Here is a 16,142-nt window from a genome sequence, read left to right as displayed (position 1 = left end):
CTTCAAAAATAATCACCAAGGGCCAGGGATTGAGCTCACTGGCACCATGCCTGCCTCAGAAGCACAGGTCCTGAATTCAATCCCCAATACCAATAAATAAATAAATAATAACCCAAATTATTATATGTTAAAATATAGAGGGAATATTGTGTCAATTATATTCCAACTGGGACAGTTTTAATCAAGAAATGATGATATAATGTGCAAGTTAAAAGGAAATGTAGAGGTATTAGTTATTAATAGCATATAGTTCTGTCTTAGAACTTGAATATTATATGCATCATTTAAAATCCAGAAACTGAAATGAGACTCTCAAAATTTGTTAATAAGGAGAAGGTAGCAAAATTGAATATATTGGGTGTAAGGATGATGGAAATATGTGAGGGACAATAGCAAAGAAGAGATAGATGAGGAACAGATTATCTGTTAAATGTATTACTAGCAAAATACCTAAAATTCTATTTTTCTTACAATTCAATTGTTTAATAAAGGAAAACAATTATTAAATTTATTTATTACCATTTTCACTCATGATAAATTCACCTGAACCATACAAAATACATTAACTCTGCAATGTTGGAAATATTATTTTGTATTTGATATATTTGAATATATATTCAATTTATTAGTGATTATATGTTATTGAATATGTTATCTTTTACATTTAAAGTCTATACATTTTAATTTATATTTAATAAATTGATAGTGATCAAAATTTTTGTTAGTTTTAGATTGATTAGAATATAAATTACTGGATATTTGTGATTTAAAATTAGTTTACAATTACATATTGTATTTTATTAAAATTACTTTTAATTTATGTATTGCACTTCATACAGATTATTTTATCTAAATACTTTATTCATATCCAAATTCAATTTTAAATGTTAATACTATGTTAAGTAAAATAAAATGAGGAAGCAACACAGTTTTCCTATGTTCAGTGTGTATTTACTAGCATGTTCATATACAAAACAATCTAGATGTGTTTATTAAAATCTATGTGGCTGATTGATTTCAATGTTCCTTGTTTGTGAATTTAGTAAACATAGAAAAGAACTGTAAAGTTCTTTAAAGTTCACTGTCTTTCCAAAGCTGAAATGGACACAAATGCATATTACTCTTGTGCTCTGAAATTGTATTTACATAAATATGGGCCTGGATAGGGGTAAGTGGTAAACACAAAATCAACAATTATTACAAGAACTTGTATATCTATATGGTGTTGCTAGAAACAGTAATTTGTATTAAAATGTTCTATAATGAGAAAATGAAGATAATTTTGTTATTTCACACCAATGGTGACTTTTTCTTCAGTTGTTAATATTAAGTTTTTTGTCTAGTTTCTCAACTAGTTGAAAACCACTTATTTTTGAAGGATACGTGTTCACTCGTGCTAATATGTAGAAATGCTCAATAAGTGCCTGCCCTTGACAGGCTTCCCTATTTTTTAAAAATGTGGTTCATGTTGTGCCTTCCCTTTTCCTTAGCATTTATTATAACAAATGTCTATGCTAGAACTACTTTCCTCATTAAAAATAATTGATTGTAACTTTTGAAAATAGCAATCAATGTCCTAGGAACAATTTGTAGATTAATGATGGAACAACAATTTTAGATGTCAAACCTTCTGTTTTTTTGACCTTCAAACATTTCTAAATCAGAGTGATATCACATTTTAACAATAATCTGTTCCTTTCCTCATTTAGGTACAACATGTGTACACTTGAAATTCAATACAATTTTCATGAGACCTATTAACTATTTTATTTCAATTTTTTTATTTTTTATCAGAATATGCTTGCAGTGCATAATGATTGCATTCCCTTGGGAAGGTGTAACATGTACACAACACATTTTAATTCCTTTTTGACCTCCTTCAATATTTCTTGGTCCCTTTTGCAAAATATCTATTTTCCTATTTCCTGCTATCTTTTATGTTGTTCTTTCTTTCTTTCTTTCTTTCTTTCTTTCTTTCTTTCTTTCTTTCTTTCTTTCTTTCTTTCTTTCTTTCTTTCTTTCTTTCTTTCTTTTTATTTTATTTATTTATTTTTTTGGTACTGGAGATCGAACTCGGGTCCTTGCACGTGCAAGGTAGGCGGCGGAACCACTGAGCTAAATCCCCAGCCCAATTTTGTGTTTTTCATAAAAGAGAAACCACGAGATATTTAACCTATGTGTCTGATATATTTTGCTTAATATTATGATCTCAAAGTGCATCCATTTTCCTACAAATGACTCAAGTTTATTCCTTCTTATTTCTGAGTGACACTCCTTTGCACATAAATTCCACGTTTGCTTTACTCTTTCATTTTTTAACAGACACGTAGGCCACTTCCAAGATTTATCTATCATGGGTTGTGTTGCTATAAATATGAGTATGCACGTGTCTTTCCTATATAATATATTTTGCTCTTTTGGGAATATACCTAGAAAAGGAATAGCTGGATCAAAGGTGATTTCTATTTTTAACTTTTTTGTGAAATCTTCATAGTGAATTTCGTTGTGATTGTACTGGTTTACATTCTCACCAACAACACGGAAGAGTCCCTTTTATTCTGCACAGCTTTGCCAGCATTTTTTATGATTTGATTTCTTAATAACAGCAGTTCTTTCTGGGTTGAGATGGACTGTCAGTACTGTTTTAATTCGAGTTTCTCAAATGGCCAGAGATACTGAGTTTGGGTTTCATGGATTTAATGGTCATTTCTATTTCACCTTCTTAAAAAGTGTCTATTCATTTTAATTGTCCATTTTTTATTAAAGGTCCTATCTTTTCTTCACTGTAAAGTTTTGACACCTTTGTCAAAGATCAAATAGCAGGATGTGCCTAAAGTTGTTTCTGCATCCTCTATTCCATTCCGTGTTTCACATGTCTAATTTTGTGCAAGTACCAAGCTTTTTTGTTGTTATTCTTGTTTGTTTGTTTGTTTTTGAGACAGGATCTCACTATGTCGTTGAGACTGACCTGGAACTCACTATGTAACTCAGGCTATACAGGGATCCTCCTGCCTCAGCCTCCCCAGGGCTGGGATTACAGGCTTGAGCCACCATGCCCGGCTTTATGCTGTTTTGATCTCTGTAGCTTTGTAATATAACCGACTCCTTTGCTTCTGTTATTGAGGATTGCTTTTGCTATTGAGTCTCTTATATTTCCATATGAATTTTGGGATTGTTTTATCTAGTTTTATAACTAAGAGTACTGCTACTTATTAGCAGAGTCACTAAATTGTATCAATTCTTAGCACTCCTGTATGAAAAATACTTTATTTTTTAAACACCTTCTTCCCATTTATCCCTGGACTTAGACTCATATTAAAGCAAATAATTTTTGTTTTCTCAAAACAGATGAGATTAGAATTTACGGTATTTTAAGGATGTTTTCTTACTGCAAATGAGTTTGACTGGATTTTAAAAGATTTATATAAATGAATCCTATGCAATCATTTTTATAGAAATGCATTATTTTTACAATTTATTTTATTTAGTGCAGTGATGTTGTTTTATTAAAATAGATGCATAATATTCCAATGTAGAGAAATGTAAATACATCATTTGTAGATAATGTATTTGGAGTGCATAGAAATGCATAGAATTTGCAATGTATAGAAATAAAAATGCATTGTTTGCTTCCCATATTGATTAATATTTTCAGTTGTTTTAAGGATTAAAATACATCTCATGTGTTATATCATGTACACTTTGTTTATATCCTTTATTACTCTCCAGTAAATGTTTGAAACGTTAACAATTGAACCATATAATGGCAAACATTTGTTTAACATTTAATAAAATGCAATATTTATCAAGGTAATTTTATTATTATACATTCTCTTTAGTATAGAAGTGTATTCCAATTTTTACAAATCCTTTCCAATACTTGTTATGGCCAAGTTTTTAAATTCTACCTTTTCTAACTGGTGTGCAATAATTTTTCATTCATATTTCAGGTTTCATTCCTTTTTGGGAAAGATGGTAACCAGTTTTCATATATCTATGATGCCATATATATAGTTTTTGGTGTAGTGGCTATTCACCTATTGTCCTATATTTTACTTGTTTCCTTATTGAATTTGGATTATGTGGATAAATGGTGCCCTTAATTAAATATGTGATTAGTAAATACTTTCTCACATTCATTACTCTCCTTTTCCTTGCAATGTCTTTCTCAGGACAAAACTTTTCACTTTTGATAAAACTCAATTTATCAACTTTTTAATAAATTTATATTTTAGAGCAAAATTTAATGTGACAAAGTTGTGCTGTATTTTCCTCTAGAATATTAATTGATATAAGAATTATATTTCCATCTGTGCTCTATTTTCAGTTCATTTTTACATGATGAGAGGTGTGGATTAAATTTCTTTGCTTTTTCATATATGAATACCAAATACAGAATTATTAATTGAAAAATCTACTTGTTCTCAACCTAAGTATTTTCTGTGTTTTTGTAATATTTGTTAATATTTGTATGCCTATCTTTAAACACACTTCTATTCCAATAATTATTTTGCCAATGCTTAGAAAATAACCACATTTTTGTACAATTTATAAAATGTCTTTGCCGTTCCAGTCAGTCAAGACTTTTTGGAGTAGTTTGGCAAAAGTCCTCTACATTAAACAGTTTTAATTAGAACTAGAATTATTTTCAGTTTCATAATATTTCCCAAGCATTCCTCACTCTAGTGTCTCTGGGTCTTTATTTCCAAGTTCTGTTGTCTATTCCTATTCATGTTCTGGTAGGAACTCAGCTAAAGAGGTGAATGGAATTCTCTGCAGATTTCTGTTCTCTTTGTTGGAAGACATCTGTGAACTACAGACACCTTGCTCACTCTGGAATCTCAACGTCATCTTTTCAACTCAGTGAGATTAGCAGGCTCCATCTGACTTAGGGGTGTGTGTGTGTGTGTGTGTGTGTATGTGTGTGTGTGTGTGTGTGTGTGTTGTGCGTGTGTGTGTTTTGTACTGTCCAAGAGAGTCTGGTTGTGTGGACTCTTGTCTGGTTATGAATTCACAATTCTCTTGCCCTTGTGCATCAGCTTCCCAGGTGTTGGGACCACAGACTGGCACCACAATGCTTGGCTTTCATCTGGATTTCTCCTTCCTGTATTATAAGAATCTGCCACAGCAAGCACACTGACAAAGTTCTAGTGCTTACCTTATTTCTTCCTTTTTTTCTTAGAAATTACTCTGCTAATTTCCCGTGGTTCAGTTCTTTAAAAAGGGTGATTTCATACTTTGTTTTGTCTGGTTTTTAGTGTGTAGGGTAGTAAGATAAATCTAGTCCTTGTCATTGTTTCCCAAAGAAGCAGCTAAAGTGTGTGTGTGTGTGTGTGTGTGTGTGTGTGTGTGTAGCAATTTATTTCAGATGACTCAAGAAATTTTATAGCAAAACAATATATATACCTTTTTGTGTGGTAATTATTTAATTTATATGTTCCTTCTATTAAATACTCTAACTTTCAAACAGTTTAATCTACCTACCACCTTATTTTCATGTCATTGAGTTAATTATATTATTATGGGTCCATATATATATACATATATATATATATATATGTATATATATACGTATATATATGTATATATATATGTATTTATTAATTTTGAATATTCACTGTTACCAAATCTCTTAATAAAATTTTGCTGCATACATAATCCATTATATGTATACATACTTTTTTCAAAATTTAGATTTCTGGACATAAATTGTCTTTTATTTTATAATTTCCTGCAGATACAATTTCAAAGGACATATTCTGTGTCAGAGACTAATAGCAAAATTTGCATCCTTACGTTACAGTATATAAAATTAGCTTATATAGTCTTAGCTCGCCCAGGACTAATTCATAGTTCTCCTTGAAATATTTGCTTTCTTTTGGGCACTTAAGTCTTGCAGAAAAAAACAGTAAGCTCTAGTTTTACTTGTAAATCTTAGTAATTAAGATGAGAAGAAAAATACTAAGAGAACAAATTCATGTCAAATTATCTTCATTGAATTACCAATTCTACCCTTATTAACAGCAATACCTGACAGTATACAATATTGGCTGATTTCAATTAGAGTGCATCTTTTGAAAAACAGGATTTAGAACTCCAATTACAGTGTACACAAAGAAACAGCAATAATTCAATGAGAATATAACATAACAATATGATTTTCCCTGGCTCTGATGCAGTTTAAAAGGAAGGTTGATCCCCAGAGGCAAAATGGTCTACAATCAACATCAGGGAATCACTTTTATTTTTCAAGAAAAGCAGGGAAACTAATTCTCACAGTAAAGCTGTTCACCTGATATATTTTCTGAGATACATCTGCTACTTGTGACATGAGGTTGTGGTTACAGTTACCAGCTGTTGTCACCTCCGCTTCCCCTCATTGGTTATGAATCTCCAAAATGACAGGGTTCGTTGTAGCTTTGGAAGTTCTGAAAGGACATCTTGTTTCACTTCACACCTATTTTATGCTTAACATATTGAAAGTCCAGTGATTTTTAGAAGAAATCCTTTCTCCTACTGTCAAGCTGAAAAGTAAATAACAAAACAAACATATCGGCAAAGGATTTATTTATGCTACCGGAAAATGTACATGATCCCAACATAAAATAAATGTGCATAAGGACATTCATATATCGAAAGGCTTCTCTCATATTTTCTTAGTTGTGTTGAAGCTAGTAAAATAATAATTTTATAATATCATATTTTCTGCAAGAAAAACTATAGAAATAGCTTCCAATGAAATTATAAATATATTTCATAGTTAGCAGTATTTTTCCAAAGTGAGATGGAGTTTTTATAGTTCACAGGTAGGGATAATATATTTCTGGAAAAAATAATTATAAAGAACAAAAGCAAATCCTTATTCTGACCTTAGTAAAATGGATACTTGGGATTCAGTAAAGTAAAATGAATGCTATCATTACCTGTTATGGCAAACTATTGATTTGTTGTAGTGTCTGTAATCCAGTCTACTTTTTGTAGTAGATAAAAAATACAGGAATCTGTGTTTGATTTTTAATGACGGAACCTTGAAATGGATAGCAAACAAAAAACAAAAATTAAAGCTGTTTCCACAGGCTTCCTTCTCTGTTCTTTTTCATTTTTGTTTGCCGCCCAATTGAGTAGATCCTTTTTCTAAAGAAAGTATTCATATTTCAGAAAAAAATACGTGAATGGTCTTTTCAAATGTATTGTTCCAAATTCTTTGTAGGGAAATCAATGAAAATTATTGTCTTTATGATCCATCTGCTGGGAAATAGAGAATTTTTTTCTGTGTTAAGTGTTTAAAATGTTCTTTGTGTTCACTGGTTGTAATCCAATGTATTTATTATTAATAGGTAAATCAGAATGTTCCTATTCTTTACTGAAAATAGAACTTGGCTGTTAAGTACAAGGAAATTATCTCTGGGCTTTGACAAACTGAGATATCATTTGTACTGAGGAAAAATTCTAAATATAGATCTGGAAGATTGCAATGCTAATAATGAAAAATGAACAATTTCTAAATTATCAAATTGATATTCTTTCATGAATTTCTAACTTGAAAAATGCCTTTCAAAGTTTAATTTAACAGAAAGACAGCCAGAAACTCAGTTCAATTTTTTTCTTCCATAAAGTACAAGTGAGTCAGAACTTCACTTTTATACTGTAAGAATTATTATTTATTCCTTTATCACAAAATCCCCATGCTAATCTCTAAGATAATTAGCAATGGGAACAGAAAGGAATTTTACTTTACATGTTGATCTTTAATGGAAACAGTAAGAGAAAGCCAAGATCTATTCAAACATAAGCTAAAAATAGTTAACTATTGACCTTTCCAACAATGAAGAGACAGATGAATATTGCTAGTTAAGTTGCAATCGACACAAAGATGCAGTTATGAGCTTTAACTTTACTTTCCTTGGATTCAGTTTAAACTTGTTTTTGTTCATAAGCAGAAATCGGTGTATTTAAAGAAAACACAGTGAAAGAATTTTAATGTTACAATGGCTTGCATTGCTTTTTCTTCCAGTACTACACACTAGAGATTTACTCCTAAATGTGAATAGCACCTACATTAGTAACTAAATCATAGGAAACTTGTAATCTATGAACAAAAAGCATGATACTTTATTTCAGCAGATTTAAGCAACAAAAATTACAATGAGAAAAATCCATATGACTCCTGAATCTTAATACACTAGTAATGACTTTGAAAATCAGATCCGTTATAAATAATTGTGTGTCTAATTGGCTAAGTCTAACATGAATGTTATTTTTAGAAAAACATATATTTCATTGAGCATTTTATATGCTTACTTTTGAATCAATATTTCCATCAGCCTTTTATCTCCTTAAGATTTCCCATTCGAAAAGTCTAGCTATACTTGAGCAATGATTGCATGCTAAATGAGTTCTGTTTTAATCTCCCAAGTTATTCAATTAATGCTATGTAAGAAAATTATAATAATAATTTTTGAAAATTGAGTAAATACCACTTATTACTTACGTATTTCTGTGGCTGTAATGGTGATATTGTGTGTAGTTCTTCCAAAAAGGAGGTAACTAAGCTATTTCTCTGTATTAGAAGTGAGATGCAGAAGAAAATATGAGTTTGTGCAAAGTTGTTCAGTCCTTTCACCATTGAGATAAAGATTGGTATGCTTTTTTTTTTGGCCCACTCTACTGGAAGCAATATTCATGTCTATGATATAATAATGTTACTATATTTAGCAGAAAATAAATTAGGCAATGCCTTCATAAAATTATTATTATTTTTCAATATCTAAATCTACATTTGGATACTTTAATTTCAGCATAGCCCTTATAATAGACCGAGTCACACATCCTATATTAAAGCACTGCCAAATAAAAAAAAAACTAAGAAAATTGGGGTAAACATATTTTCATCTAAAATTTTTTCAGTTGCCAATAATTTGCAAAGTTTAGAAATCTAAATATCTATTACTAATGTTTTCTAAACATAATGACTGCTGTAGAGGTTTATAATAGGAGTTGAATTTTACTAATTAGGTAAATTGATGAGGAGCTCTTTTTGAATGACTTTTTTAAAGTGTTCAGGAAAACAAGGTCTACAACAGGCTGATTATTCTAGCTTTCACCTTTTTCCATTCTCTGTCTTTACTCAAAGCACTTTATCAACTTTGTACATCCTTCTATGTCATGTCTAGTTCCCGGACCTACATGATTTGCCTAAGACTCCATCAGAGCTACAAATTCCGGCTCCGGGTTTATGGTTGGAGCTTCTTTCGCTGTGCTGAGAACTGAACCTCACACATGCTAAGAAGGTGCTCTACCACTGAGATACAAAGTTAGCCCATCAAATTCTGTTGGGAATAAGGTCCACATGTGATTTATGTGAATGTAAATGTCTCAGAAACACTTTCCTAAATGGTGCATCTACAAACTGAAATCAGCAGAACTCAAACAGATTAATACACACACACACACACACACACACACACACACACACACACCCCAACATAATATGCATTAGTATAACTATGGAACTTTCATATAAGTAGGCCTTTTAAAAGTTTTTCTTTAGAAAATGTTTTATATTCTATAGCTGCCACAAAAGTCATCCTAAAGGAAGGAGATTGACTCAACATAAATTTATTGTTTTACAGATTAAAATTATGGTGTGAGTCTCATGTGAGTAGAGATAAGTTATAGATATGGACAGGTCCATGTTTCTTTCTGTGGACTCTAAGTAAAGCTGTTTCTTATGGATTCCAGTCACTAGTGGATTTTGCACCCTGACAGCTATGGAGGCAAAGTTCTTCTTTCTGCACAGGCTTTCGATTTAAAGACTTTCCAGTACTTAGAATCTGCCTTCATTCTTTGGCTTACTCCTTCATCTTTTGAGCCAGTAATGATGAGTCAGGTTTTCTCACTCTACATTTCTCCTCCTTTCTCCTTCTGACTCATCTCATTAAACCATTTTACTTTTAAGTGTTCCTATGATTAGATTTAACACATCCAAATAATCAAGGATATTGTACCATCTAAGTGGTTTCAACTTATTCATGCTTGCAAAATCCCTTTCCCCGTATAGTTAGATATTCTGGGGACTCGGCTATGAACAATTTGGGAGAGGAAATACTATCTTGCCAACTATAGAGTAATAAAAAGCTTATGGTGACACCTTCCATATCCAGCCATGATGAGAGTCATATAATTCTGTAGAGATATGATATTTTGTTGTTATTTGAAATAATGTTGAGCCTGCATTAGAGGGTGATCTTTGGTTTAGTTGAGCCGTTCCTTGGATCCAGAGTTAATAAAGAACAATGTGTTTTATAATAGCCTCTGGTATATTCATATCCTCTGTGTACAGATTTTCTTATGTTGGTGTTTTTCTTTAGATTTCATTTAATTTATCCCTTGCTATTGGCTGCATTAAGCTTAGCATGACTGTTGAATGTATCTCAAGTACTGTGAAGGGTCTATGATAATATACGTGACATAAGTGACACTTAAAAACTTACTTGAAAGCTGCCAGAAGGACTTGTGAGTGCAAATAATATTTCCAATGAACGCATAGTAATATAGTAGTAGTGCTGGAAACAGTCAAATGTATGAAACTGCTTAAATAAATATTATGGGAGAAAAATTCAAAGGATGTTTAAGTCTTAACATTTCATAGCTTTGTCAGATCACTATGGGAATTGGCTATGCCGTGAAGGAAACAGTACAAGAACTAGTGAGTGTGAAATGATGCCTGTATTTATTAATATCTTTCCTGCCAGATACTCTGTAGATCGACGTACTGATATGGACCGGATTTTCAGTGTTCACTCAGAAAATGGCTCTATTTTTACTCTGAAGCCTCTTGACCGGGAATCATCCCCTTGGCACAATATCACCATTACAGCCAAAGAAATAAGTAAGTCCGAGACACATCTACCTGGCCACATTATCTTTCATCAAAAGATAAAATGGTTCTCTAAGCAGAGTCTTCCTCTTGATCAAAAGTGTTATGTTTTTAGTAAGATTTTAGAAAAATGCTAAGAAAATATTGGAGTTTTAAATTATTTTAAGGATGATGAAAGCATTCTTTCATTTTAAATTTTATTTTCTCTAACACCTTATAGTAGGATAGAAATATAGTCTAACTTTATTTATTTTGGTACCGGGGATCGAACTCAGGTCATTGTGCTTGCAAGGCAGGCAGTGGAACCACTGAGCTAAATCCCCGGCTATAGTCTAACTTTATAAAAATCATAGAGTATCCAGATGTGATGGTGCATGCTTGCAGTTGTGTAGGAGTCTGAGACAGGAGGATTACAAGTTCCAGGTCAGCCTTTACAGTTTAATAAGAGCACTTGCATGGCGTGGGTAAGACTCTGAGTTTGATCCCTAGTACTATAAAAAATACTATGAAAATGACCTGTTTCAAATAACATGTCATTTTCATTCCAAAATCCTTGTTTTTACTCTCCTTCCTATTTGAACTATTTGAGAGTTGAGATGTGCCTCAGAAATCTAAATGACATAGTAAATAATAGGGAGCTAAGTAACAAATGGGACAAGTGGTTTTCCTGCCTCTCTGTAATTAAGATTAAAATTGTATACGTTCTCTTATTGCAGATAATCCAAAACAGAGCACTCACATTCCTGTCTTCATCAGAATTCTTGATATAAATGACCATGCACCGGAGTTTGCCATGTACTACGAGACATTTGTTTGTGAAAATGCAAAACCTGGCCAGGTAAATAGAATCACTATAACCTTTTGTTTTTAAGAGTAGAAAAAAATTTATTGCGAGAAAGATAATTTCTGTCTAAGAGAGACAGAATGGGGACCGGAAAATGGGTTACTCCTACTATAAACTTTTGAAAAATATTTTCACTTTATAAAGGCAGATAATATGCTGTATTTGTACATTTTTCTCACTATATGTATTAAGAAAATTCACAGTGAACTCTTAAAAATGACTTCTATAATGGTTTTTATCATTAAATGTGGGAAATAGTAGAAAAAATTTATATAAGCTTTAATTTATATACCAGTCATACAGTGAATACCATATATGAGAAAAGCTCTTGCTTGGATTCAGAATTAGGCTGATACAAGGGCCGGGGATTTAGCTCGGCAGTTCGGTGGCCTGCCTTGCAAGTGCAAGGACCTGAGTTCAATCCCCGGTACCAAAAAAAAAAAAAAAAAAAAAAAAAAAAAAAAAAAAAAAAAAAAAAAAAGAAAGAAAGAAAAAGAACAAAATTAGGCTGATGCTGAGTTACCAAATAGACTCCATATGAATACGCCATTAAATAAACATGCATTAAAGACATGAAATTTTTCTATTAGCAAATAGGAAATCATAACAATTGCATTTGTATTACATTTTGCCACTTTAAACAGTTCATTCAGGAGACTGGTTTGATCTGTGTGATATTTTATGCATTATATAAAATTTTCATATTTGTGAAATAAAATTAGTTTGTTCTAGGAGAGTTATAAATTCCCATTACCATGTAGTATTTCAAATACATCTAACATAACAATAATGCAGAATATGCTCATTTTTTCAAAAAAACATTATCCAATAACACTGAATTTCACTGAAAGTAACATATAGTTATTTAAATTGTTCCTTCAGGAACATGTGGGCACATAGTAAAAATATCCTACAATCAGATCCATTTAAGAGTAGAAAGTAAAGTGAGAAATGGCCTTTTATTCTGGTTGACATTGTTATGGTCAGAATGTTTATGGTCCCATTTATATGTTGAAGATCTAAATCCCAATGTGGGTGTATTGTAACGGAGGTCCCTGTGGAAGTAATTAAGGTTAAATGAAGTCATTGGTAGTGGGCAAAGAGATGATCTGTCAGAATTAATATTCTTATAAACAAAGGTAGCAGAGATCTCATGCTGCCTCTCTCTTCCTGAGCTAATGCATTGAGAAAAGGCTGTTTGAGGACTTAAAGACAAGGCAGTGTGGGAGCCAGGGAGAGCTCTTCAGAAGCCAACCATGCTGGCATTGTGATCTCCAACTTCCAGCTTCCAGAACTGTGAGAAGATACACAGCTGCTGTCTCAGCCACACAGTCTGTGGTAATTTCTTATAGCAGCACAGCAGAGTAAGACAAACACACTTACTGTGTTCCACCTATACAATGTAAAAGAAAGGGAAGGCAGGCTGAGTACCACACATGTATAATCCTCCAAACTCAGAAGGCTTAAGGAAGAAGCTTGACACCAGCCTGGGCATCCCAGTGAAATGTTAAAAAAAAGTCAGTTTTTAAAAATTCAGATAGAACATGTATATAGTTGCTTCAACTCAAGTTGTTTTTACCTCTTGCTTCTTGCAAGATATAATGGGCATATTCTCAGTTCAGTAAGTGATTATTTTTATTTGAGATTTAATTTATAACATGGCCATACATGAACTTATTCAACTACTCCTCTAAAAGTGGTATTTGTTCAATCAAAAAGTTATTTGAGTAGACAGCACTCTAGTGAGCATTATAATACATTATACTTTCTTACTACTTAGTATTATTTCCTTTGATGTAATATTCAAATTAAGAATAATTACATTTTCTCTGTAAATATTAGTGAGTGTTGCCAAAGAATTTTCCAAAAGTATTGTATTTCTGCCACACATGTATGATTGCATATTTACTTAGGTTCTTCTAGATTTTAAATATCTGCCAAATTGTAAATATCTCAGAATAGATTAGTGTAAATCCCTTTGAATTTTTTGAGGTTGGAGACTTTTCTATAAAGCTTTGGCACCTTTAAAAATATCTTCACGATTATATTGGGTTTCTGATGTTACAGTGAAAAATACTGCAAACTAGGTAACTTAAAAGTACACATTTTTTCCTCCACAAATTGGAGATTAGAAGCCTGACACTGCTGTATGAGCAAGATGTGCCCTTTCTGAGTTACCTATAAAGGACCCTTCCAGTCCTTGGAATGTAGTCACCAATTACTCCAATCTCAATTTCCAGCATTTCATGGTATCTTTTTATAAAGACTCTAGCTACTGTATTAAAGCCCTCCATATTCTAGTATGACTTTCTTTTTCCATGTTTATATCTATAAAGAAGCTATTTTCAGATAATGTCATTTTCACAGGTACAATGATTTACAATTTTAAAATATGGTTTGGGATACACAAGTCAACATACTATATCCTATAGATATTTTTTACTCATTTATGAGTCAGTATCTTTGCCTTTTGTTGATTAGTATGAGTTATTGGTACCTTTCATATTGACATTTGATGTTAATAAAACATAATTTATAATAACTAATTTTAATATATCTATCACCAACTCATTAAAACAAATATAATTAAAATAGATTATTTTAAGCAAATGATGGCTATATTTTATTTTAAAAGGCTTAATCAGAGTCTATCCAATCATACCAATAATTTGAGTCACATAATAAACGGACCAATGTCTGTGTACTTTAAAACATTACTAACAGTTAAATTTGTCACTGTTCAGGGTCAGAAGGTTGAGCAAGAGGGCTAGAAGTTATATAATTATTTTCTTATGTTGAGCTTCAAGAATCTAAGGAAAAATGTTAAATTTTGTACTACTAATTGTGTGCCTTCAGAAGCACTGTATAGAAACGTGTTCACATTCACTGCAACAATAAATTTTGTGAATTTATCACTAATATCAAGTTAAAGTGTAAGCATATTGACTAGGGAGAATGTAAGTTGGTATAGTCTTAGAAGGCGCAGAGTAACCAAACGAATGGATGATTTGAAATACTGTGAACGTGCTAGTTAACACCACAGAAGGCTGGACTGGTATTACCTGGAAGTGGTCCTACTGCTTTGTTTTTCTGAACAGGAAGCTAATCAAATGACTGCAATTTCACATCTGACTGACAGCAGACCCATGACTAGAGGAACAGCACGTTAATTAGTAGTTCAGCACTTTTTCTACTATAAAATGCTCATGGAATATTTCTGCCTGACTGCTTATTTGCTGTTTATCTTCCACTACAACCCACTTCTGACTTATATTGATCTCAGCTGAGAAGTGGTTTAACTTTGCAACTTTAACATGGATTTTACAAAACTTGAGAAGTACTTTTATACTTGTATTGCTGTAAATAACACTAAAGAAAAAAGAAGGAATTTGGATGAAATGTGCACTATGATTCTTCCAACAATGCCCATATATTTAAAATCCTTTTTCTATGATATTGCATAAAAAATGTTCATTTGTACAAAAATATATGAATAACTTTGTTAATGGAAAGAAGTGCTTTTGCAAAGCACCTATATGTCTTCAAAGTAGTTTTTCATATTTTCTTCCTTTGAAAAAATATTCTCTAATGGAGCAAACAGAACAGTTACTAAATATTAGTGAAACGGACTGGTGTTTCACGATAACCATGAAAAGGAATAGTATAGGATTTTTTTTTTTTTTAATATTTCAGTAATCGGGGAGCAAAACAGCTTGAGTTGGATGCCTTACAAGTAATACTTTGTAGGGTTAGTTTTCTGAAAAATGACATTAAGGCTTGGTTTTCTTTTGTTTCGATTGTTTCTCTTATTTTGGTTTCAGTTGATTCAGACCATCAGTGTGATGGACAAAGATGACCCTCCCCGAGGCCATAAATTCTTCTTTGAACCAGTGCCGGAATTTCCTCTCAACCCAAACTTCACCATCGTAGATAATAAAGGTACAGAATTTTTTAATATTACAACTTAGGAAATCTGCAGGTGCAACATAAAAGCAAATGTGAATTTTCCCCCCTTTGACCACAGATAATACAGCGGGAATCATGACGCGGAAAGATGGTTACAGCCGCACCAAAATGAGCACCTATCTATTGCCCATTTTAATCTTCGACAATGATTACCCTATTCAAAGCAGCACTGGCACGCTCACTATTCGTGTGTGCGCCTGTGATAGTCAAGGGAACATGCAGTCCTGCAACGCGGAGGCCTTGATGCTCTCTGCGGGTCTCAGCACCGGAGCGCTGGTGGCCATTCTGCTGTGCATTGTCATCCTGCTGGGTAAGTTCTGACCTTGTGATGCACGTCCCGGGGAACTCACTGCTCTACTGCCCAGGAACCCTGCTGGAAATAACTCTTCCCCATTGCTACAGTCAACGTTTTAACTTTAATGAAAAGCATTCCTTTTTTTTTTTTTTTTTTTT

General features: G+C 32.4%; 1 protein-coding gene across 1 annotated transcript in view; it reads left to right on the top strand.

Annotated features, from left to right (window-relative positions):
• The window catches only part of Cdh9 (cadherin 9), a 143,363-nt gene that overhangs the window by 121,421 nt on the left and 5,800 nt on the right, over positions 1-16,142 (top strand). The window contains exons 8-11 of the mRNA XM_010623792.2: positions 10,755-10,891; positions 11,596-11,717; positions 15,545-15,662; positions 15,748-15,999. Of these exons, the coding sequence (XP_010622094.1) occupies positions 10,755-10,891; positions 11,596-11,717; positions 15,545-15,662; positions 15,748-15,999 (629 nt within the window). The remainder of the gene's footprint in view (positions 1-10,754; positions 10,892-11,595; positions 11,718-15,544; positions 15,663-15,747; positions 16,000-16,142) is intronic.

This window comes from Fukomys damarensis, unplaced genomic scaffold (assembly GCF_012274545.1).
Source record: "Fukomys damarensis isolate Sample0158 unplaced genomic scaffold, DMR_v1.0_HiC HiC_scaffold_1, whole genome shotgun sequence".
In the NCBI taxonomy this organism is placed as follows: domain Eukaryota; kingdom Metazoa; phylum Chordata; class Mammalia; order Rodentia; family Bathyergidae; genus Fukomys; species Fukomys damarensis.
This window is presented reverse-complemented; position numbering and strand designations above follow the sequence as displayed.